We start from the raw sequence: 26,716 nt of genomic DNA, 5'->3' as shown, positions 1-26,716 counted from the left end.
ATGACTGTATTAGCACTGCCTTGTGCTCCCACGAGGAGCTTGAACGGTTCATCACCTTTACTAACACCTTTCACCCCAAACTCAAATTCACCTGGACCATCTCTAATACCTCTCTCTCCTTCCTGGACTTCTCTGTCTCCATCTCTGGTGACCGTCTCGAAACTGACACCTATTTCAAGCCCACCGACTCCCACAACTACCTACACTACACCTCTCCTCACCCACCTTCCTGAAAGAATGCAATCCCCTGCTCCCAATCCCCAGCCTCCGCCCATGTCTGCTCCCAAGATGGGGCGTTCCAGTCTCGTACATCCCAGATGTCCTCTTATTTCAAGGACTGCAACTTCCCCCCTTTGGTGGTCAAAAATGCTCTCGACCGCATCTCTTGCGTTTCCCGCACCTCTGCCCTCACATCCCCTCCCTCCAACAAAAACAAAGACACAATCCCCCATGTCCTCACATATGACCCCACTAACCTCCGTATTCAATGTATCATTCTCCACCACCCCCTATGCAAACCCACAACCAATTATATATTTCCGTCACCACCCCATCTGCCTTTCATAGGGACCGCGCTCTCCACAACTCCCTCGTCCGCTCCACACTCCCCACTAGCCCCACCACAGACAGCACCTTTCCCTGCAACCGCAGGAAGTGTTACACCTGCCTCTACACCTTGCCCCTCACCTCCATTCAAGGCACCAAACAAACCGTTCACATCAGACAGAGGTTCATCTGCACATCTATCAACGTGGTCTACTGCATCTGCTGCTCCCGATTTGGCCTCCTCTACATCGGTGAGACCAAGTGGAGGCTCGGAGATCGCTTTGTAGAGCACCTGCACTCTGTTCACGACAAACGACAACAACTTCCGGTCGGGAACCAATTCAACTCCCTCTCTGACTCCCTGAGTGACATGTCCATCCTGGGCCTCCTCCAGTGTCACAATGACACATCCGGGAACTGGAGGAGCAGCGCCTCATATTCCGCCTTGGGAGCCTAAACCCAATGGTCTCAATGTGGAATTTACTAGTTTCAAAATCTCCCCACCCCTGGCCTCATCCCATGACCAACCCTCCTTCTCATCCCCACCTCCATGACCTGACACATCCTGCCCGTCTTCTCTCCCACCTATCCGCTCCTCCCAGCTCACTGACCAATCCCCACCACTGCCTACCTGCACTCACCTATCACCATCCCACCTACATTCCCCAGCCCCACCCTCCTCTCGCTATTTATTTCAGAGTTCCCTTCCCCCTCCCCCATTTCTGAAGAAGGGTCCCAATCCGAAACGTCAACCTTCCTACTCCTCTGATGCTGCCTGGCCTACTGTGCTCCTCCAGCTCTACACTGTGTTATCTCTGACTCGGTAGCTCTTACTATCTCTGACTAATGTTGAGGTCAGGGATGAGTGTGTGAATACTCTAGAGAATGTCAACATATTGATTCAGGAAGTTTTGGGAATCCTAAATTGCATTAAGATGGACAAGTCCCCAGGACCAGATGGGATCTACCCCAGGTTACTCAGAGAGGCAAGGGAGGAAATAGCTGGGGCATTGGCAGATATCTGCACATCCTCATTGACCACAGGTGAAGTTCCAGAGGACTGGAGATTAATGAATGTTGTTCCCTTATTTAAGAAAGGATGCAGGGATAATCCAGGAAACTATAGGTCGGTGAACTTGATGTCTATGGTGGGAAAGCTCTTGGAGAAGATAGTGAGGGACAAGATATATGCGCATTTGGAGGAAAGTGGACTAGTTAGTGATAGGCAGCATGGTTTTGTCTGGGGAAGGTCATGTCTCACCTACCTGATTGAATTTTTTGAAGAGGTAATGAGGATAATTGATGAGGGAAGGACTGTGGATGTAGCTTAAATGGACTTTAGTAAGGCATTTGATAAAGTCCCACATGGCAGGTTAGTACAAAAACTAAAATCACAAGGGATTCGGGGTGGCCTGGCTAGATGGATAGAAAACTGGCTTGGTCATAGAAGACAGAGGGTAGTGGTGGAAGGATGTTTTTCAGAATGGATACTGGTAACTAGTGGTGTTCCACAGGGTTCAGTCTTAGGTCATCTGTTCTTTGTCCTATATATAAACGATCTGGAGGAAAATGTGGATGATCTGATAAGCAAGTTTGCTGATGACATGAAGATTGGCAGAGTTGCTGATTCTGCCAATGATTGTGAAAGTACACAACAGGACAGAGATGATTGGCGACTTGGGCACAGAAATGGCAGATGGAGTTTAATCCAGACAAATGCGACGTGATGCATTTTGAAGGATCAAATTTAGGTGTGAATTATATTGTAAATGGCAGAACCCTTAGAAGCACTAACATTCAGACAGATCTAGGCGTACAGGTCCACAGTTCCCTGAAAGTGGCAACACAGATAGCCAAGGTGATTAAGAAGGCATATGGCACGCTTGCCTTTATTGCCCAGGCGTGGAGTACAAGAGTTGGCAAAACATGTTGCAGCTATATAAAACCCTTGTTAGGCTGCATTTGGAGTATTGTGTGCAGTTTTGGTCACCACACTACCTGAAGGATGTCGAAGCTTTGGATAGAGTACAAAGAAGGTTCACCAGAATGTTAGATAACAAGGTGTAGAGCTGGATGAACACAGCAGGCCAAGCAGCATCAGAGGAGCAGGAAGGCTGGCGTTTCGGGCCTAGACCCTTCTTCAGCCTTCCTGCTCCTATGATACTGCTTGGCCTGCTGTGTTCATCTAGCTCTACACCTTGTTATCTCAGATTCTCCAGCATCTGCAGTTCCTACTATCTCACCAGAATGTTGTCTGGTCTCCAGGGCATTGACTATAAGGAAAGGTTAAAAAGACTAGGATTATTTTCACTGGAAAGATGGCAGCTGAGAGGAGACCTGATAGAGGTGTACAAAATTATGAGAGGCATAGATAAGGTGGATAGTCAGAAGCTTTTCCCCAGGGTTGAAGTTTCAATTACCAGGGGCACAGGTTCAAGGTCGGAGGGGGAAAAGTTTAAGGGAGATTGTTTTCTTTTTTCTGTTCTTTTTCTTTTTTACACAACCAATCTATGCATAAGCAGTTCTTTGCTTGATTGGCAGGATGGGACGACTGGAATTAGAATCATAGAATCACTACTGTGTGGAAACAGGCCATTCGGCCCAACAAGTCCACACCGGCCCTCTGAAGAGCATCCCACCCAGGCCCACTATCCTATCCCTGATTTCCCATGTTAAACCCACCTAACCTAAACATCCCTGGGCACGATGGGCAATTTAGCATGGCCAATCCACCTACCATGCACATCTTTGGACTGTGGGAGAAAACCAGAGCACCCTGAGGAAACGGGGAGAATGTGCAAACTCCACACTGGCAGACTCCCGAGGCTGGAATTGAACCCGGGTCCCTAGCACTGTGAGGCAGCAGTGCGAACCACTGAGCCACTGTACTGCAAGGGAAGTTTTTCACACAGAGAGTGGTAGCAGCCTGGAATGCACTACCAGAAGAGGTGGTGGAAGTGGGCACATTGAAGACATTTAAGAGGCACCTCGATGGGCACATGAATAGGGAGGGAATAAAGGGATATGGATTGAAAAATGGCAGGTTTGTTTTTAGATGAATTAGGGCATAATGGTCGGCACAGGCTTGGAGGGCCGTAGGGCCTGTTCCTGTGCTGTACTTTTTCATTTGTTCATTCGTCATAGTACTGTAAGAGCTGACAGTAGCTCCCCACTCCACCTACCACTCACCCATTCTGTTCCAGCAGCAGTTACCCCAACACATCTAGTTGCTATGGCCCCCTCCAGACTTTAGGCAGCCTGAGGATGCCCACCAATCTCTTTAATGTTTGCAGGGCATACAGACCAGCAGCTGGCATCCAAGTCACTGGCAGTTACTCCGGGCACCCATCACCTCAGTATTCAGAAATGTTTTAAGAAGGGCACAAAAAGATTGTAGAGCTGGGGTTTCTATGATTTTGCAAATATTATTATACCTATGTTGCGTTGAACTTTAGTTTTTCAGTGCGTGCATGTCCTGATGTTGGGCATGGTAAGCATTGGAGCATTCATCAGTGGATATGTGATGCACAAGATGTTTTGTGCCTTAACAGTGAGAGTGTCAGGCCACCAGAAAGGTATCTGAGAGGTTATAGAGAGGGTGGTCGATATGTGGAATGAACTGCCAGAGGAAGTGGTAGATGCAGGTATAGTTACAACATTTAAAAGACATTTGGAGAAGTACATGATTGGAAAGGTTTAGAGGGATAGGGCAAATGGGACTAGTTTGGTTTGGGAAACTTGGTCGGCATGGATGGGTTGGACCAAAGGTTCTGTTTCTGTATTGCATGGCTCTGTGATTCTATGACATTTGGCTTCAATGTTCAGCTGCCCTCAGTTCATTCTACACTTTCACAGTAATCTTGTTGATGCAATTGATCCTGGTGTTTTTGAGTTAAGGGAAAGGTTCAGCCACTAACTGCAATGCAGTGGTTGCTGCTGGAAGTGCAAATGTACTTGAACGCTTAGAAAGGACGACCTATTTGGCTGGCTTGGTTGAAGTGTTCTCTCCACAATCAAATAACATGTGGCATAAACTGTTAAGGCTGACAAATGAAAGACCATACAATCATTACCCCCAATATTAACATTCTCAGAAGAAGGCTGAAGTTACCTGGTAGAGACCAAAACCACCTCTCCTATTCTTCCACCCAAAAAGTAAAGCTAACCAAGATCAATGTTGAAGATTTCACAACTTGTTCATGTGGGATCACACCGATACCTTTTCTTGATGGGACAGAGACGGGTACGATTTCCTTGTCAAAAAATCCTGCTTTTTGTGCCCTCTCAGTCCTTCTCTGGGATTGTACAGCGAACTTGTCCTGTTCTTCTCGACTAATATTCCATTTTTTGGCCACATTCTCAGCTGCAGAAAGGGAAGAAAAGTAACAACAAAATATAGAAAACTTTTATGCTGTAAAAGTCCATGATTAGGTACATTCTTAATTGTAGATATGAAGATTGGTCAGGAAATACAACAAGCAATTGATCAGTCTTGCACCATTGATCCGTGTCAAAACTATTCATCTGTAAGAAATTAGTCACAGAATAAATCAGTGCACACAGGCATACCGTCATTCAATCTGCAATTGCTTAACATATTTTTGCTTAAAGTCAAGAGTCATTTAGAGCACAGGTTGTCTATCGAGTCCACGCATTTGCCTGTGGAGCAATCCAGTCAGTACCAAAGGCCTGCTTAGTCTCTGCAGCCCAACAAGTTTATTTCCTCCAGTTGCATTTTGAAAGCATTAATTGATTCTGTTTCTACCACTTTTGTGGGCAGTGAGTTCTATCACTTTGTAAAAACATTTTTCCTCACATTCGCCCTGAATCTTTTGCCCAAAATTTTAAATCCATGTACTTCGTCCAAAGATGTGCAAGATAGGTGGATTAGTTGTGCTAAATTGCCCATAGTGTGCAGGCTAAATGGATTAGCCATGGGTAGAGCCTCCCTCTCCCAGGCCTGCAAAGGACCTCTCCTGTTTTTCATTCTTCGCAGGATCCACAACCTGAACTCACAATTCTACTCGGCTTTATTGGACACTAAAAACCGTAAGTACAGTAAACTTACTGGTGCCTGCCACCCAACACAGGCCTCCTCCACCCCCCAAATCCCCAACCCTACCCAGGACCTTCCCCACAATGTGCCCGCTGCCATTGGCCATGTGGTCACTGTCGGAGCACCCACGGATGACACCACATCCGCCGCTGCCGGGTACGCCACTTCCGGTACAGCGAACGCCATCGACACCACTGCTGATGCCACTGCCTCTGTTTCCGAGGCCAACACCACAGACATCGAGGACACACTTGCTGACACTGCTGCTGCCGCCGCAACCAACATCCAGGACTTACAGACCGACTCCGCTCCTCCCACCGCCTACCCTGCTCCACCGACATCACTCCGCCGACACTGATGCCACTCTGCCCACTGCTGACAGTGCACGGCCCACCACCGACGCCGCTCCGCCCACCACCGACGCCGCTCCGCCCACCACCAACGCCGACATCGCTCCGCCCACCACCTCCACAGCCAGCAGCTCGAGAGGAGACAGTAGCACCCAGCCCTGCCGAGTCTTCACCATCCCCCCAGACCTCCCCCTTACTGAGGACGAACAGTCAGTCCTCAATAAAGGGCTCACCTTTGTCCCCCTCCACCCTAACATCAACGAATACCGCTCACGCTTGAATGCTGTACACTTTTTCCATCGCCTCCGCCTCCGCGCTTATTTCTTTAACCATGAGCCTAACCCTCCCTCTACTGACCCCTTCTCCCGCCACCAACACACCCCCTCCTCCTGGACACCACCCCAAGGCCTCCTACCCTCCCTCCACCTCTTCATCTCCAACTGCCGTCGAGACATCAATTGCCTCAACCTCTCCAACCCTCTCACTCACTCCAACCTCTCCCCCACAGAACGTACAGCCCTCCACTCCCTCCGCTCCAATCCGAACCTCAGTATAAAACCTGCAGACAAGGGAGGCGCAGTTGTAGTATGGCACACTGACCTCTACATTGCCAGCTCTCTGACACCTCCTCCTACCACCCCCTTGATCATGACCCCACCCCTGACCACCAAAACACCATCTCCCAAACTATCCACAACCTCATCACTTCAGGTGACCTCCCACCCACAGCCTCCAACCTCATCGTTCCCCAACCCTGCACCGCCCGCTTCTATCTCCTTCCCAAAATCCACAAACCTTACTGCCCTGGTCAACCCATTGTCTCCACCTGCTCTTGTCCCACCGAACTTATCTCTACTTATCTTGACTCCATTTTCTCCCCCTTGGTCCAGCAACTCCCCACCTACGTCCGTGACACCACCCACACCCTCCACCTCCTCCAAAACTTCCAATTCCCTGGTCACCAACACCTCACCTTTACCATGGACATCCAGTCCCTATACACCTGCATTCCCCATGCAGATGGCCTAAAGGCCCTCCGCTTCTTCCTGTCCCGCAGGCCCCACCAGTCCCCCTCCACTGACACCCTCATCCACTTAGCTGAACGCGTCCTCACCCTTAACAACTTCTCTTTCAATTCCTCCAACTTCCTACAGACAAAGGGGGTGGCCATGGGTACACACATGGGCTCAAGCTATGCCTGCCTCTTTGTAGGTTACGTGGAACAATCCCTCTTCCGTAGCTACACTGGCCCTAAACCCCACCTCTTCCTCCGTTACATCGATGACTGTATCGGCGCCGCCTCGTGCTCCCATGAGGAGCTCAAACAGTTCATCCACTCCACCAATACCTTCCACCCCAACCTTAAGTTCACCTGGACCATCTTTGATACCTCTCTCTCCTTCCTGGACCTTTCTGTTTCCATCTCTGGCAACCACCTGGAAACCGATATCCATTTCAAGCCCACCGACTCCCACAGCTACATGGAATACACCTCCTCTCACCCACCTTCCTGCAAAAATGCCATCCCCTATTCCCAATTCCTTCGCCTCCGCCGCATCTGCTCCCAGGATGAGGCATTCCACTCCCGAACATCTCAGGTGTCTTCGTTTTTCAAGGACCGCAACCTCCCCCACTCAGTGGTCGAGAACGCCCTCGACCGTGTCTCCCGCATTTCCCGCAACTCATCCTTCACACCCACTCCCCGCAATAACAACCAAAACAGAATCCCCCTCGTCCTCACGTACCACCTGGAAACCGATATCCATTTCAAGCCCACCGACTCCCACAGCTACGTGGAATACACCTCCTCTCACCCACCTTCCTGCAAAAATGCCATCAACCTCCAGATCCAACGCATCATCCTCTGACACTTCCGCCATCTGCAATCCGACCCCACCACCAAAGACATTTTTCCTTCCTCACCCTTATCTGCTTTCTGGAGGGACCACTCTCTCCGTGACTCCCTTGTCCGCTCCACACTCCCCTCCAGCCCCACCACACCCGGCACTTTTCCCTGCAACCACAGGAAGTGCTACACCTGCCCCTATACCAACCCCTCACCCCCATCCCAGGTCCCAAGAAGACCTTCCACATCAAGCAGATGTTCACCTGCACATCTGTTAATGTGGCATACTGTATCCGCTGTTCCAGATGTGGCCTCCTCTACGTCGGGGAAACCAAGTGGAGGCTTGGGGACCGCTTTGCGGAACACCTACGCTCGGTTCGCACTAAACAACTGCACCTCCCAGTTGCAAACCATTCAACTCCCCCTCCCATTCCTTAGCCGACATGTCCATCCTGGGCCTCCTGCAGTGCCGCAACAATGCCACCCGAAGGTTGCAGGAACAGCACCTCATATTTCGCTTAGGAACCCTGCAGCCCAATGGTATCAATGTGGACTTCACAAGCTTCAAAATCTCCCCTCCCCCTACCGCATCCCAAAACCAGCCCAGCTCATCCCCGCCTCCCTAACCTGTCCTTCCTCCCACCTATCCCCTCCTCCCACTTCAAGCCCCACCCCCATCTCCTACCTACTAACCTCATCCCGCCCCTTTGACCTGTCCGTCCTCCCTGGACTGACCTATCCCCTCCCTAACTCCCCACCTACACTCACCTTTACTGGCTCCACCCCTGCCTCTTTGACCTCTGTCTCCTCTCCACCTATCTTCTCCTTTATCCCTCTTCTATCCGCCTCCCCCTCTCTGCCTACTTATTTCAGAACCACCTTCCCCTCCCCCATTTCTGAAGAAGGGTCTCGGCCCGAAACGTCAGCTTTCCTGCTCCTCTGATGCTGCTTGGTCTGCTGGGTTCATCCAGCTCTACACCTTGTTATCTCTCTAGTCATGGATAGTGCAGGGTTATGGGTTTAGGGTAGAGGGGTCAGTCTGGGTGAGATGCTCTTCAAAGGATCGGTGTGGACTTAATGGACCAAATGGCCCGCCTCCACACAGTAAGGATTCTATAATTCTCGTTCTAATCTGTGACTGACAGCATTTTTCTATGATTACCTTTTCTAAGTCTGTTGCATGCCTCTAACAAATGATCAAATTGCCTTTGCACTACGAAGAACAATCTCAGTTTTTCTAAGCTAACTAAGCCATAACTATGCTTGTTCATCCTGGGAACCATTCGGGCAAATAGTATGGACTTTTCTTCAGGAGAGGTCATACCTGACCGACCGGATTGACCTTTTCAAAGAGGTGACCAGGTGTGTAGATAAGGGCAATGCATTCAGCATAGTCTGTTCACTCTAGGGGCCAGCTTTGAGCTCACTGGGTCTTGTACTATACATGTGCAAATAAAGGGTGACTCGGGGACTTATTTCAGTATTGACGAGAGAAAAACACTCCCCTGAAGAACACTGCTTGCAATGGTTGTCTTTGAACTGGGGTAAGTACGTCTGGCATCATGCCGCTATTTGGGGAGCTTGATACGTTCAATACTGCCATAAAAGACTGGGCCCAATATCCGAAAAGAATGTGTTAGTTTTTCAGGCAAATGACATTGGGGCAGACAGAAAGCAACAAGTAACACTCCTGACAGCGTGTGGACCTGCAGCTTTTTCAGTTATTAGGAGCCTAACTTTTCCTGAGGCAACCAGATACTAAGATGTTTCCAAGAGTTGACGGATTTAACTAAGAAATATTACAATCCCAAACCTCCTTTAATTCTGAGACACTACTGGTTTTACTCGACAGTTAGAGAACGAGGGAAATCCATATTGGGATTTTTGCCTAGGTTAAGATGACCGGCAGAGGGATGTGATCTTGGTTTGTTCCCAAGTGAGATGCTTAGAGACCATTTGGATGTGGGAGTAATAACGTGACCTATTAGCTGAAACCCAACTAGACTTCAAACAGGCACTACAACTGGCTTTGTCATTGTAAATGCAGCAAGTGGAGCTTAGGAGTTACACAGTATTCCAATGGAAAGTGGACACACTCGCAAGGTTGACTTAGCTTAGGGAATACCACTTGAGAGAAGGCAATTGCATAGCCTCACTTGGGACATATCTGGATGGAGGGACCCCAGGTCAACCCACAGCAAAATCCCAAAACAAAGCCAAGCCTCAGTCAAACGGACAATATCTTCTCGAGGAGCCAAGCCGGTAGGTCATTGCAGGTGCTGCTGGTATGCGGACTCAAGACAGCAAAACAGTCCCACTAGGTCTGGACAGAGTAAGAGAACTCATAGACTGGTATCCTGGAGAGTGAACACCCAGGAAAGCAAACCTATAGCTGGTTTGGAACAGTTAAATTGCTTAGCAACATCCAAACCAGAACTAATCAAAATAAACATATGGTTGAATGGTCACCAAGTTCTAATGGAGGTCGATATTATTCAGCTGTATCAGTGATTGCAGAACCAGTCTTTACCAATATTCATTCTGGACTCCAATCCTTAAGTCTGCGTAAGATCTTGGCCAGGCTGAGAATCAACACTGGGGCACCCCTTTGAAACCAGTGGTGAACCACTTTCCGCAGCTGGATAAATACCCAATCTGTCGCTTCGAGGATTCATATGCAAAACTGGCAGGGGTCTATCCTTCATGAAGCTGAACCTGAGCCATGCGTACCAGCAACTGCAATTAGATGAGAATTCCCGGAGGTATGCTACAATAAATATCCATAAGGTTTGTACCAATATACAAGACTGCCTTTTGGGGTACCATCAGCCTGTGACATTTTCCAGTGGATGATTGAGAACATTTTGCAAGGTTTACCACACGTCACTATTTATATGGATGCTGTGCTAATAACTAGGAAAACCAATAAAGAGCACTTAGAGAATCACTATGCTGACATAGTGATTAAACCTTTCTTCAAGGCGGGTTTCTCCAATGCCTCAGGAAGGAAAAATGTGTGTTCTAGGCACCTGCAGTGACCTACTTGAGCTACAGAGGCAACAAGACCAGTTTACACCTGTTGGAAGATAAGGTGAGGGTGATCAAAGGTGCCACGGCTCCCACATCTGTATCGGGGCTTAGGTTTTCCCTTGGGTTGGTAACTTATTACAGAAAATTCATATGTAACCTAGCCTCTATCCTGACACCCGTATATTTGTTATTTAAAAAGCGTCATCCTTGGAAATGGTCTCATGCCAAAATATAACCTTTAGGCAAGTGAAGAAGTAGCCATCATCGTCTCAGGTGTTGGCACACCACAATCCCAAGCGAGACTTGGTGCTGAAGTGCAATGCCTCCCATACGGTATCGAGGTAGTGCTGGCTCACAGATGGCCCAAAAGAGAGGACCACACAAAAGCTTATGGTTCCTGGACTTTGGCTGATGCTGAATGCAAATACGCCCAGATCAAGAATGAAAGTTTGGTGGACATCTTTGGTGTGAGAAAGTTTCACCAATACCTTCACAGATGTAAATTTGCAATAGTAATGGACCACAAACCACTCCTTAAAGAGGACAGGGCTGTGCCTCCCATAGCTTCAGGTTGAATTCAGCGGTGGGCTCTTATTATAAGTGTGTACAATTACAAACGGAACACTGGCAGACAAAGCAGCAAATGCAAATGCCTTGTCTCACCTCCCACTGGTGGTTATACTTCCAATGGTGCTACCATTGGAACAGTCCATTCTGGTTTTAAACTTTCTAAAACACCCTTCCGGTCACCACTGACAATAGCAGATTGTAGACACAAAAAGATCCCATCCTGGCAAAACTAAATCAGCTAGTGGTGATGGGGAAGCAAACGGCGACCCCAACCAGAATTGAAACCTTTCTGGATTCGCCTTGACCAAATCATCATAGATAATGGCATAATATTATGGGGAGCAAGATTGATTGTCCCGTGCGAAGGTCGCCTCCAGATACTGGCTGAACTCCACCAGGATCATCCAGGGGTTTCCAAAATAAGGACTGTTGGCAAGAAGTTATGTCTGGTGGCCAGGATTGGATGCCAACATAGCCGCAATGGTGGAGCAGTGCCCAGAGTGCCAACAAGGACAAAAATTGACGCCAGCAGCTCTCTCACATTCTTTGGAATAGCCGGGTAAACTCTAGACTTGGTTAAATGTTAACTATGCCTTTCCTTTCATTGCATCTATGCTTTAGTCATTGTGGACGCCCATTCAAAGTGGCTGGATGTGCACAGAGTTCACTCATCAAATACAAGAATGAGAATTGAAATGTTGCAAGCATCTTTTGCAATACATGGACTCTTGGAGCTGTTCACAGAATAAAATCCCTACAGTGAGGATGCAGGCCATTCAGTCCATTGCATCCACACTGACCCTCTGAAGAGCATCTCACCGAATCCTGCATGGCTAATCCAAATAGCCTACATATCCCTGGACACTATGCACAATTTAGCATGGTCAATCCACCTAACTTGCACATATTTGGACTGTGGGAGGAAACTGGTGCACCCATGGGAAGAATGTGCAAACTCCACACTGACAGCCACTTGAGGGTGTTGGTCAGATTTACCAACAGGGAATTCGAGCATTTCCTAAAGTCAAATGGCATTCGGCATGTAAGGACAGTTCCATTCCATCCATTGTCCAATGGCCTGAAGGAAAGAGCAGTCCAAATTTTGAAGGCAGGCTAAAAGAAACAGCCTACATCTTCACTCAATACCAAACTGTGCAGCTCCTTTTTGATTATAGGACCACTCCTCAGGCAAACACAGCGACAGCTCCAGCAGTGTTGCTAATGGGGAGAAGACTCCACATCATGTTAACTCTGATCTTGCTGGACCTTGGAGGTAGGGTGAAATGGACGAAGTTTGGTGTCGAAACCCCGGTAATGGCCCGGTATGGGTAAGAGGTATGGTCAACGTGACGTCATATAAAGTTCGGTAGGAAAAGCTGTCTCGAACAAGCATGTGGCCACATGAAAGCTGCAACCTCACAAACAGGGCAAGACCAAAACATACCCAGACCCTCTGAACATCTGGCAAGACTGTCAGAACCAGTGGGTTCGTCCCCTCCACCTAGCATCAAAGGAACCTCTGAGGATGAGATGACACAGCAGATGTTGCAGTCTCAACACCGTTACCACCTGAAGATGAGTTTCGACCAATACGCTCCAGGCACAAGAGAGGATCTACAGTCTAGTACATGCCACCAGTATCCAAGGCACAGTTGGGCAAAAACACCCCAGGAGAAGCTACAGGGAAAGGATCAGGCCTATATCCCCGGATTTAGAGGGGAAGAGATGTAATGATTGCAACAAGGTCAGCCAGGGGCATCTCATTGAGTATGATTTCCCTGAATGGACCAGGTTAACAACCCCAATCAGGGAGTCCTGGCTGACGGATATAAACAAGAGCATCAGAGGTTCTGTTTACTCAGGGAGCCGGCTTTGTGCTAGCTGGGTCAGTGTCTTGTACTATGCACGTGTAAATAAAGGGTGACTTGGTGATGGGATACCAGCCTTCATGGAGTTAATTCAACTACTTCTGAGGTTTTTTTTAAGCTTCTACCTAGCCTCTTATATTCACTCTGCGAAGACTTAAAACTTAACCTTACTATGTCATTCTTACCAATGTGTACAAGACCTTGCGGCTTCTCACTTTCCCCTTTGACAATATGCTTCAGATGTTTTGAGATGTGCTTAACCGTTGCACTAGGAAAGCAACATACTACCCTAGATTCATGCTCACTGCCGCAAAATCTCATCTGTTCCCCTGGCAGGACAGTGCACTATAACAATTATTCTTTTAAATTTTGACGTACCCCACTTAACATAATATTCATTCTTAGTACCCAAGATATGACTACCAACAGCTGCTCTCGCACTGGGTCCCTCTGACTTTTTCTAAGAATGGGCATCAATTCAGGGTCAACAGGAAGAAACTCTTCTCCTTGGTGGAGGAATAAATGACCAAGGGGCAGAAATTTTCGTTTCGAGGGTGGTGGGAATGTGGAACTCACTGCCTATAAATGTGATAAATTCAAAAGTCACACAACACCAGGTTATAGTCCAAAAGGTTTACTTGAAATCACAAGCTTTCATTGTGCTGCGCCTTCATCAGCTGAAGTGAAGCACCCAGGCATAGACTTTATAATCAGAGATATCAAAAGATCATGCAAATGGTTTGAGTGGAGTGTCGACAAGCCGAATATTAGGTGTCTGCAGGTGATCAAGAGTGTCAGGCAGTGTGAGAAAATTGTCAACAGCTGAATAACAAGTGAAGGGATGACCTATAATCCAATTAATTGAGGCAGAGAAATAATTACAAAATATTAAAAATAACGTGGTGCTGGAGACAAACCAAATGACTGGAATAAAATGCCTGGTATAAGAGTCGCATGCCGAGGGTCTAACCAAAGTAAAAGTAATCCAAACTATACAAACTAATTAAGGTAGAGATGATTATAACAAGTTATCAAGGCAATGGTGTCAAAACAGGACAGTAAGGAATGTTTACAGAACAGTACGATGGGGTCACATGTAGCAAGACATTGGCTGAAGAGCCTTATTCTGTGCTGTAGCCCTTCATGATTCTAAATCTCCTCTCAAGGACCATCACATCTTTCCTAAAGTGTGGTGACCACAATACTCTAGTTGAGACCTTACAAAATCTTTATTTATTTTCATAAATTCAGCATAACATCTTTGCTTTTGTTAACAAAATCTCTATTAATGAGGCACAGGATCCCACAAGCTTTGCTGAACACTCTCTTATGTCCTGATATCTTCAAAGGTTGATATACATGCAGCTGAGGTCCTTCTGTTTTTGCACACCTATTAGAATTGTGTCATTAGGTCTGTAACTTTCCCCATCTCTTTTGACAACCTGTCTGTCCATTCCGTCAGCCTATCTTTGTCATGTTACAGATGATTCCTATCATTTTCTCTGTTTGCATTTCTTCCAGGATTGATATCATTGGCCAACTTTAAAATTTTATTCCTTATTCCAAGATCTAGGTCATTAATGCGTAGCTAAAGAACAATAGCTTTGCACTAATCCTCAGGAAATCCCACCCTTGGGTCAAATATTTTTGTTATCCAATTGGAAACAGGTGTTCTCATTGCATTGGCCTCAAATTTTTTTAACTAGCTTATTTTGGTAAAGTCCACATAGGCAACATACACCACATTCCCTTCAATAACCTTTTCGGTTATTTCGTCAAAAATTTCAGTTAGATTAGCCAAGCATGCCCTAGCTTTTACAAATCTTTAAAACTCTCTAAGTGCCTGTTGACTTTGTTTCATCTGAGAACTGCAAAACCATACCCACTACTGATATCAGACTAACTTGCTTGTACTTACTAGAAATGTTCTTGCACCCTTTCTTGAATACGTGTTTTTAAAAATTTCTTTCGTACCAGCATCTGTTGCCGTTCCCTATTTGCTCTTGAACTGAGTGGCTTGGTAGGCCATTGCAGATGCCATTTCAGAGTCAACCACATTGCTGTGGGTTTACAGTTACACGTAGACCAGATGGCAGATTTCCTTACCAAAATGGCACTGGTAAACCAGATGACATTTTACAACTGGTGATAGTTGACATGATCACCATTATTGATACTTGCTTTACATTGCAAATAAATTAAGTTAAATTTATAAAAACCAAAAGAATTGTAGATGCTGTAAATCAGGAACAAAAACAGAATTTGCTGGAAAAGCTCAGCAGATCTGGCAGCATCTGTGAAGAAAAAAATCAGATTAAACGTTTCGGGTCAGAACTGAACCCGAAACCTTAAACTCTGATATTTAGTTCACAAATGCTGCCAGACAAGTTAAATTTATATTCCATCAGCTACAGTGGTAGGATTTGAACCCATTCCCTAGAGAATTGCCATCTTTGAATTACCACTATGCAACCATCTCATGTATGTCACATTTGCCACTCTCCAGTCATCTGGCATCAGGAAAACTTGAAAAATTAAGGTCAATCCTTCCACTGTCTCTACCCCATCTCCACTTCACTCAGTTTTATTTATTTCTTTTGCTCTTTCAAGCACGCCCTGCAACGTAAACCAGCCCTTATCAAAAAGTGACCAAATTAAGTGAATTTGGAGAGTTGATTCAGACAGGATGAACTGAACGGCCTACTTCTGCGCTATAATGATTTTGTAACTCTTAAATTTCCTGTCATGTATATAAACTTGATGCTAAACCAACAGATCAGTTCAAAGCTGTGCAGCCCTGCCATGTTGAGTTGTGAACGGCCATGGACAATTAGACAACCAAATACAGCAGGAAGCTCCACAAATGTTCTCATCTCTAGAAATGGGGGAGCCCAGCACAAGCATATCAGCACAAAAGACAAGGTTGGCAAAGGACAGGATAATACAGTAATCATGGGGTTTTCAATCTACAGACAAACTGGGCAAACCTAATTTATACCAAATGTTGCAAAGCACAAAATATTGGAACAAATGCAAGATCATTTTCTAGAACAGTACGTGGAGGAACTATAGACCAAGTATTGTGTAGTCAAAAAAGGCTACTTAATAACCATGTTGAAAAGGAACCTTTTGGAAAGAATGACCATCATACAAAGAAACTGCATTATAATGAAAGATTAAACAGACTGAAAAGCGAGGAGGTATTGGAGGTTTTGGCGGGTTTAAAAGTGGTCAAGCCCTAGGTCTAGATGAGTTGTATCCTGGCTATTTGGAAGATGAAACAGGGAATTACAGGGGCCCTGACCCAAAATTTTAAATCATCTCTGACTACTGGGAATGAGTCGGAGGATTGGAAGACAGCTAATATGGTTCCACTTTACAAGAAAGGTAGTACTGATAGGCCAGGAAACTATAGACTAGTGAAACTCACATCAGTAGCAGGGAAACTATTGGAGAAAATAGTGAAGGAGAAAATAAATTTCCATTTACAGAAGCAAGGTTTGTTCAGGGATAGTCAGCACACTTTGTCAGGGGGAGGTCATGCCTAACAAATCTGGTTCAATTCTTTAAGGAAGTGACCAAGTATGTAGATGAGGGTAGGGCAGTTGATGTATCATTGAATCATATCACTACTGTGTAGATAGAGGCCATTTGGCCCATCAAATCTTACTGATCCTCCTAGCAGCATCCATCCAGAGCCCCCCAATCCCATAACCCTCTTGGGGATTTTTGCCACGGTGATTCCACCTAACCTGCACATCTTTGGATTGTGGGAGGAAGCCAGAGCACATGGAGGAAACCCGTACAGAGACAGCAAAGCCATTGACAATGTGCCCCACATGGAAAACTGATAAAGAAGGTAGAATCTCATGAGATCCAGGGTAGTTTGGCAAGTTGAGACCAAAGCTGACTTAGTGAGGGAGAAGGGAGGTGGGGTAGTGTTGCTGGTTAAGGAGGAGATTAAAACAATAGTAAGGAGGGACATTAGCCTGGATGATGTGGAATCTGAATAGTGCAGCTGTGGAACACCACAGGGAAAGAAAAAATTAGTGGGAATTGTGTACAGACCACCAAACAGTGGTTGTGAGATTGGGGATGGCGTCAAACAGAAAATTAGAGATGCGTGCAGTAAGGGTACAGCAGTTACTATGGGTGATTTCAATCTGCATATTGATTGGACTAACCAAACCAGTAGCAATGCAATGGAGGAAGATTTCCTAGAATGTATGAGGGATGGTTTCCTCAACAAATATGTCGAGGAACCAACTAGAGAGCAGGCCATCTTAGACTGGGTATCATGCAATGAGAGAGGATTAATTAGCAACCTTGTGGTGCGAGATGCTTTGGGGAACAGTGGCCATAATATGGTAGAATTCTTCATTAAGAAGGAGAATGACACAGTTAAATCTGAGACTAGACTCCTGAACTTAAAGAAAGCCAGTTTTGACGGTGTGAGACATGTATTGGCTAAGATAAGCTGGCCAAGGATACTTAAAGGGCTGACGGCGGATAAGCAATGACATAGGTGAATTCAACAGTTGTACATTCCCTGTCTGGCGTTAAAACAGGGAAGATGACTCAACCATGGCTAACAAGGGAAATCTGGGATAGTGTTAAAACCAAAGAGGAGGGATATAAATTGGCCAGAAAAAGCAGCAAACCTAAAGACTGGGAGAAATTTAAAATTCAGCAGAGGAGGAGAATAAAGGCTTTAATTTGGAAAGGGAAAATAGAATACAAGAGTAAGCTTGTGAAACACATAAAAACTGACCGTAAGAGCTTCTACAGATATGTGAAGAGAAAAAGACTGAAGGACAAATGTAGGTTAGAATTCTACAGTTAGAATCAGGTGAATTCATAATGGACAACAAAGACAGGGCAGACCATTTGAACAAATATTTTGGATCTGTCTTCACTAAAGAGGACTCCAATAACCTTGCAGAAATGCTAGGGGACAGAGGGTCAAGCATGAAGGAGGAACTGAAGAAATTCTTTTTGGTCAGGAAATGTCTTTTTCTTTAAACTCAATTTGCGGGATGTGGGCATCACTGGCTGGCCAGCATTTATTGCCCATCCCTAGTTGCCCTTGAGAAGGTGGTGGTGAGCTGCCTTCTTGAACCGCTGTAGTCCATTTGCTGTGGGTTGATCCACAATGTCATTAAGGAGGTAATTCCAGGATTTTGACCCAATGACAGTGAAGGAATAGTGATATATTTCCAAGTCAGTATGGTGAGTGGCTTGGATGGAAGCTTTAAGGTGGTGGTGTTCCCATGTATCTGCTGCCCTTGTCCTTCTAGATGGAAGTGGTTGTGGGTTTAGAAGATGCTGTCTGAAGATCTTTGGTGAATACCTGCTGTGCATTTTGTAGATAGTACATACTGGTGCTTCTGAGCATTGGTGATGGAGGGAGTGGATGCTTGTGGATATGGTGCCAATCATGCAGGCTGTTTTGTCCTGGATAGTGTCAAGGTTTTTGATTGGGGAAAGTGATGGGATTAAAACCCGTTAAGTCACCAGAGCCTGATGTTCGGCATCTCACAGTACTTAAGGAAGTGGCTCCAGAAATAGAGGATGCATTAATGATCATTTCCAGCATTCTATAGACTCTGGAAGAATTACAATGGACTGGAAGGTAGCTAAAGTAATGCCACTTTTTAAAAGAGGGAGAGGGAAAACGGAATGATAGGCCAGTTAGCCTGACATCAGTGGTGGGTAAAATGCTGGAGTCAATTATTAAGGATGTAATAACTGAGCATTTGGAAAGCGGTGACAGGATCGGTCCAAGTCAGCACAGATTCGTTAAAGGGAAATCTGCTGTTCACAACATACATTAATGATTTGGAAGAAGGAATTGAGTGCAATAATTCCAAATTTGCAGATGACACTAAGCTCACTAAGTGTGGGCTATGAGGAGGCTTAGAGACTGCAGGCTTACTTGGATAGGCTGCCTAACTGGACAAATACTTGGCAAATGCAAAATAATGTGGATAAATGTTGGGCTATCCACTTTGGTGGCAAAAATAGGAAGGCAGATTATTATCTGCATGGTGGCAGTTTAGGAAAAGGTGAGGTGCAACAAGACCTGGGTGTCATGGTGGAACGGGCGCTTGAAGGTTGCCATGCAGGTGCAGCAGGCGGTGAGGAAAGCTAATGGTATGCTGGTCCTAATAATGAGAGGATTTGAGTTTAGAAGTAGGGATGTCTTGCTGCAGTTGTACAGGGCCTTGGTGAGGCCACACCTTGAGTAATGTGTGAAGTTTCGGTCTCCTAGTCTGAGGAAGGATATTCTTGCTACTGAGGGAGTCCATTGAAGGTTCACCAAACTGATTCCGGGGCTGGCAGGACTGACATATAAAGTAAGACTGGATCAACTGGGCTTGTATTCGTTGGAATTTAGAAGAATGAGGGAGTATCTCATTGAAACATAAAATCCTGATGGGGCTGCACAGGCTAGATGCGGGAAGAATGTTCTCGATTTTGGGCAAGTCCAGAACAAGAAGTCACAGTCTAAGAATAAGGGGTGAGCCACTCAGGACTGAGATGAGGGATGAGATGAGGGAGAATTTCTTCACTTAGACAGTTTTGAACCTGTGGAATTCTCTACCACAGAAAGCTGCTGGGGCCAGTTCATTGGATATATTCAAGAGGGAGCTGGACACGCTATAGCGATCAAAGAAGAGAAAGCACGAGTGAGATACTGAAATTGCATGATCAGCCATGATCATACTGGATGATGGCACAGGCTCGAAGGCCAAATGGCCTACTCCTGCACGTGCACGTTTTTTATGTTTTTATGAGACTGCTGAGGAGATCACCTGAACATTGGCTGGGATGAAACATTTCAGTTACAGACAGAGGCTGGATAAGCTCGGCTTGTTTTCTTTGGAGCAGAGAAGGTTGGGGGGAGGGGGGCGTACATAAGAGCTGTGTTGGAGTTATTAGGGTCATGGGCAGGGTAGATAGAAAGCAGCTGTTCCCCTTGGAAGGGTCAATAACAAAGGGAAATAGTTTTAAAGTGAAAGGCAGGAGGTTTAGAGGGGAATTAAGGAACATATCTCCACTCTCTGGGTGAAAAGTATCTGGAATGCACTGCCTGGGAGGGTAGTTGAGGCAGGTAACCTCACAATCTATGAAGTGTCATAACATTGAAGGCTGTGGATCTAGTGTGGGAAAGTGGGACTAGTGTAGGTAATAGTCTATTTTTGGTAACACAGACCCAATGGGCTGAAAGGCCTCTTCAATGCTGTATGATCTTATGACTGGCCTTTGTTTCATACAGTTTAGAAGACAGCGAGGTGATCTTATTCAATCATATCAAATTCTTACATTGCTCAACGGGACGTGCTCCTTGGCTGGGGGAAAAGCAGTCGAGGGCCCGCTAGTTTGAAACTGTTTGAAACTGTTTAGGGCGGAGACGAAGAGGATATTCTGTTGTATTTTCGGCAATCAATACTTGAAAGGGTCTTGAATTTTTAAAATTTCCTGTAGTAAAACGGAGCTTTTTTTCAAACATAAATGAAAATTAACAATTGAATGATTGAATGCAAATGCGAGGTGATGCATTTTGGAAGATCCAATTCAAGAGCGAGCTATACGGTAAATGGAAAAGCCCTGGGGAAAACTGATGCACAGAGAGATCTGGGTGTTCAGGTCCACTGTACCCTGAAGGTGGCAACGCAGGTCGATAGAGTGGTCAAGAAGGCATACGGCATGCTTTCATTCATCGGACGGGGTACTGAGTACAAGAGTTGGCAGGTCATGTTGCAGTTGTATAGGACTTTGGTTCGACCACATTTGGAATACTGCGTATAGTTCTGGTCGCCACATTACCAAAAGGATGTGGATGCTTTGGAGAGGGTGCAGAGGAGGTTCACCAGGATGTTGCCTGCTATGGAGGGCGCTAGCTATGAAGAGAGCTACGAGTAGATTAGGATTATTTACATTAGAAAGACGGAGGTTGAGGGGGGACCTGATTGAAGTCTACAAAATCATGAGAGGTATAGACAGGGTGGATAACAAGAAGCTTTTTCCCCCCCGAGTGGGGGACTCAATTACTAGGGGTCACGATTTCAAGGTGAGAGGGGAAAAGTTTAAGGAAGATATGCATGGAAAGTTCTTTATGCAGAGGGTGGTGGCAGCCTGGAACGCGTTGCCAGCGGAGGTGGTAGAGGGGGGCACGATAGCGTCATTTAAGATGTATCTAGACAGATACACGAATGGGCAGGGAGCAGAGGGATACAGATCCTTGGAAAATAGGCAACAGGTTTAGATAGAGAATCTGGATCGGCGCAGGCTTGGAGGGCCGAAGGGCCTGTTCCTGTCCTGTAATTTTCTTTGTTCTTTGTTTGTTCTTTTATTTGTAAACACATCCTATTGCCACTGTAGTGCTAATTCATCCTATACAGTGTATAGCGGGTCAAGTGACATTGAAATGCCACTGCTAGGTATGAGAAAGAGATTCTAAACTTACTTCTCATAAAATTTTCTCATGTAGCCTATGATTCATGATATCTCTGAAGTGCTGTTTTGAGCTATGAATTGTTTAACAACTGGCCTAACTCCATACACATTGTAGAGGCCCAGGGCATGTCTATCCCCATAATGAAGCCACCAAAGTTGGGAATACCAGGTGAAAGTGCCAAGTGACTTGGTGAAAATCCAGGCCCAAGTATCTGATTTCGGAGTTGAAGTGCAAGTACTATCACTTGTCATAAAAATCCATCAGGTGCATTAATGTCCATTAGGGAAGGAAATCTGCTTCATTAGGTGAAATAAATTAGATTTTACAGCTGGTTTACTTGTGACTCCAGACCCAGGTTGACCCTTACCTGCCCTCTGGCAATCAGGGATAGGTAATAAATGCTCGCAAAACCAGTGAGGGTCACATCCCATGAATGAATAGAAAAAAAAATCATGTCAGCATTTTAAAGGAACAGACTGCTATCAGGCTTCTAATAGTATCTACTTGAATCACTCACAGAAATTGTACTCCTGTCTGAAATAACACGTACAGTATACTCAAGGAATTGTTTTAATACTTAGTGGCACTTCTTACCTGTAATTCCCATGTGGTAACCGTGAAATGCATCCATCAGACCATCACAAAGCATGCTATCTTGAAGCGATACATCACCCATTTTGACTCCAGTTCTCAAAAGTGCCACATGCGGAGTCTGGAATAAATAATATATGCAGCTTTTAATTGATCTCCTTATAGTGGGTCACCACTTGGTATATTAGCTAAAAGTAACCATGTGATCCATCAAGCTTCAGTATATTTGAGGAAATCCCAACACTAACTTCAATATCAACGTAAAAAAATTTTTAAAATGTGTACATTATTTTGCAAAATTGATTAAATATTATTGAGAGGAATTTCAAACATGAGCAGACAGGATGTTGACAGACGTTCACCCATGAGGTCACCTATGCTATATTGATCTGTCAACATATTTGTTGTCAAAATGGCCATTGGGCCACATACCAAAGGCCTGTGGGTGCATTTCAATATTCCATCAATAGAATCACAGAATGGTTATAGCGTATAGAAGGAAGCCATTTGGTCTGTCATGTCTGTACGAGGTCTATGCAAGAACGATTCATGTAGTCCCACTCCCTTGCCCTGTAATTTTTCTCTCACCTTATAATTTTTATAATCTTCAGATAACTGTCAAATTTTCTTTTGAAAGTTCACAGCTGGGACCTGAACATCCAAAGATGTTTGACTTTCAAAAGGACAGATAGAAAGATAGAATAAAGGACTAGCTGAACACAGGTAAGAAATGATCTTGGATCGAGGATCAGATATAAAATCAGTTTTAGTGCAGCTGAGATGTAGCAAAGACACTGATGAGTATGTTTAGTGAACACATTGACAATGGCAACACTATAGGTCATAGTGTAAATCAAGAAATAGTGGAGGTTCACAAGAAAGGTATTACAATGATTGTGAAAGATTTTTTAAACTTCACAGCATTTAAGCACAAGTGGCATGAAGGTTTTGTTTATTAATTGACAAATGGATGTTTGGTCATGGGACTACAGTCCTCTTGTACATGTACACAATAAATGACACCATGCATTTCCAGAGACCACGTAGTTATAATTCAGGCTGTAATGTAAAATTGATACACTGAACACTGATTTTGGTGTCCACAAGACCACAAGAAATTAGAACAGGAGTAGGCCACACAGCTCCTCATGCTTGCTCAAGGACATGAATGAATGAGTATAGAAATTATTCCTGAGAATGATCCCAGAGATGAAGGACTTAGTTATGTTGATAGACTGGAGAATTTTGGACCAGTTTTCTTCAAAATGTGAGTTTTGATAAAGGGTATTAAAAATCATGAGGGGTCAGGATAAAGAAGACAGGGGGATTTATGGAAGGACTGAAAACAAGAGGAGACAGTTTGAGGGCAATTGGCAAAAGAAGCAATGATGATATGCAGAAATATCTTTTCATGCAGTGACTGGTTAGAATCTCGAATGATTGCCTGACAGTGTGATGAGATAGTCCAGACATTCAATAGAGGAATGCATTGTAAAAGGAAAGTAAGTAGTCAGGATAATGCGGAGAAAGTAGGGGAGTGGTAGTAGGTAAATTACTCCTACGGAGCCTGCGTAGGCAAGAATTGTCTCCTGTATGTGCAGGGGTTGAGGTTGAGGAACGACTAACTAACAGGAAACAAACTCAGTACGAAAGGATCATTGCCTGTTAGAAAACTGTAGCTAGTGGAGTGCCACAGCACAGCAATCTATTTCAATGACTTTGGATGATGTAACTGATTGTATCGCAGCCAAATTTGCAGATGATACAAGGATAGATCGGAAAGCAAATTGTGAAAATGACACACAGAGCAAAGTGGCACAAAGCAAAATACTGTACATGTTGGAAATCTGAAATAAGAACGAAAAGCGCTAGAGAAACTCAGGTCAGGCCGCATCTGTGAAATGAATGGTCAATGACCTTTCATCAAAACTGAAAAGAAATAGAAAAGTGAGAGGTTTAAGCCAACGGTAGGGAGAAGGTGCAAGAACAACTAATAAGTTCTGTGAGAAGACAAAAGTTAGGGACAATTAAATAACAAAAGAATTCTTGCTGCAATACACAAAGTGTTAATGAATGTGGTATAGAAGCAATGATTGCATCAACAAAAAGCAATACAGCACAGGAACAGGCCCTTCAGCCCACTAACACTGGGCTGGACATGATGCTGTTTAAACTAAAAACCTTTTACCGTCCCTCTATTCCCTGCCTATTCTTACATCTGTCAGGATGTCTCATAGGTTTCTATTGTATCCGTTCCACCACCTCCTCTGGCAGTACATTCCAGATACTTACCATGCTCCATAAAGAAAGCCCTGCCTCTCACATTTCCTTTAAACTTATCCCTTTTTACCTTAAACCTATGTGCCCTAGTAATTCACATTTCTATCATGGAAAAAAAAGACTCCAATTATCCATTCTGTCTATGCCTTTCATAACTTTGTAACTTTTATCAGGCCGCCCCTCATCCTTTGACGTTCAAGTGAAGACAAACCAAGTTTGTCAAATCTGTTCTCATAGCTAATATTCTCCAAGTCAAGCAACATCCTGGCAAACGATACCTGCACCCTTTCCAAAGCCTCCACATTCTTCTGGTAGTGTGACGACAGGAAATGTACACAATATGCCAAATGTGGCTGAATTAAAGTTCTATACAGCTGCAACACGAGACGTATGGGCTACATAAAAACCACCTGATTGAATTGTGAAGGAATAAAAACAATGACAAGACCATCCCAACAAACAAAGATGAAGAAAAGTATTACATAAATGAGGGCAGAGTTATGATAGGTCAATGAATCAGAGAGTGGCTGAGGGTCATCACAGCGGAATTCTGGGAGACATCACCACGAGTCATCATGACTATACAGGAGACCTCTGCAGGACACCCTCCATGAAATGGCGAAAAAGGGCAGTGAATCAGAGGGTAGCTGAGAGTCACAACAGAATTCTGGGAGACATTGCCACAGTCATCATTACTGTACAGCAGGTCAGAGAGAACCTGGTGTCAAGGTGCGGTTAAAACTGAAATTGGTATTTCCTACCCTCCCTCCTCTGACCAAAAAAAAAGGCTGTGTTAGGAAGATGGTAAAGGCGTACAAGGGAGCAGCCATTAAGAGAGTAGGCTAGTGTTGGATTAGAAGTGCTGAGACATTTGCTTAAGAGGTTTTCACGTGAGGAGGCTGAGCAGGGGTACAGGTAAGGGCTCTTTAACTGTCTTTCTGTCAGAAGGCAATAGGGATGGCAGTTAGGACAGTGGCACACTCCTCTTGCATAATGTGACAGATCAGGGAGACTTCCAGTCTCTCTGGTAGCTGCACCTGTGAAAAGTGACAGACCGTGTCAGGGAACTGGAGCTGGATGCACTCAGGATCATCCAGGGTGCAGAGAACATCATTAATAAGAGTTATACTGAAGTGGTCACTCCTAAGGTGCAGGCTGCAGGTAGCTGGGTGACCACCAGCAGAGATAAGGGGGCAAGGCAGATAGTGCAGAATTCCCCTGTGGCCATTCCTCTCAATAACAGGTATACTGCTTTGGATACTGTTGGGGGAATGACCTTACAGTGGCTAGCAGCAGTGGTCAGGTCAGTGGCACTGTGACTGGCTCTGAGGCTCAGACGGAAAGGGTGCAGTCAGACAGAGCGATACTGATAGGAGACTCAATTGTGGGGGAGACAGACAGGAGATTCTGTGGCCGCAGAAGAGAAACCAGGATGGTATGTTGCCTTCCAGGTGCCAGGGTCAAGGATGTCTCTGAGCTGTTGCAGAACATCCTGAAGGTGAACAGCCAGAGGTCACTGTGCACATTGGTATAAATGATATAGGTAGACAAGCGGATAGAGTCATGCAAAATGAATCTAGGGAGTTAGGTAATAAGTAATAAGTTAAAATGCAGGACTTCAAGGGTAGTGATCTCCGGCTTACTCCCAGTGCCACACGCCAGTGAGGATGGAAATAGATAGGCCAGATGAATGCGTGGCTGGGGAACGGGTGTAGGGGGCAGGGTTTTCAGTCCTTGGATCATTGAAATCTCTTCAGGGGTAGAGGTGACCTGTGCAAGAGGGATAGGCTGTACTTGAACCGGAGGGAGTCCAATATCCTCACAGGGAGAATTGTTGGTGTTACCTGGAGGTGGGGGGTTTAAACTAGTTTGGTGGGGGGTGGGGGGTGGGGTGTGTGGGACTCTGAATAAGAAAGGGGTCTTCGAGAAGTCAGGGGACAATTCATTAGCCATCAAGAGCAAGTTTACTATTCAGGATAGCTGGGGCACAGAAAAGGGAGGGAAAAGACTTCTGGTTTAAAGCGGAGATAGTAGGAACTGCAGATGCTGAAGAATCTGAGACAACAAGGTGCAGGGCTGGATGAACACAGCAGGCCAAGCAGCATCATAGGAGCAGAG

At 45.4% G+C, this 26,716-nt stretch overlaps 1 protein-coding gene across 2 annotated transcripts in view; it reads right to left on the bottom strand.

The window, feature by feature from the left end:
* Nucleotides 1–26,716, bottom strand: part of acat2 (acetyl-CoA acetyltransferase 2) — a 96,103-nt gene that overhangs the window by 21,719 nt on the left and 47,668 nt on the right. For both annotated transcript variants that reach the window (XM_048601171.1, XM_048601170.1), the window contains exons 4-5: nt 22,322–22,439; nt 4,766–4,909 (exon numbers count right to left, since the gene is read on the bottom strand). In XM_048601171.1, coding sequence (XP_048457128.1) covers nt 4,766–4,909; nt 22,322–22,439 — 262 coding nt within the window. The remainder of the gene's footprint in view (nt 1–4,765; nt 4,910–22,321; nt 22,440–26,716) is intronic.

The sequence above is a fragment of the Rhincodon typus genome, chromosome 9 (genome assembly GCF_021869965.1).
Source record: "Rhincodon typus isolate 14 chromosome 9, sRhiTyp1.1, whole genome shotgun sequence".
Classification (NCBI taxonomy): Eukaryota; Metazoa; Chordata; class Chondrichthyes; order Orectolobiformes; family Rhincodontidae; genus Rhincodon; species Rhincodon typus.
Note: the sequence above shows the minus strand (reverse complement) of the source record. Positions and strands in the feature narration are given on the sequence as shown.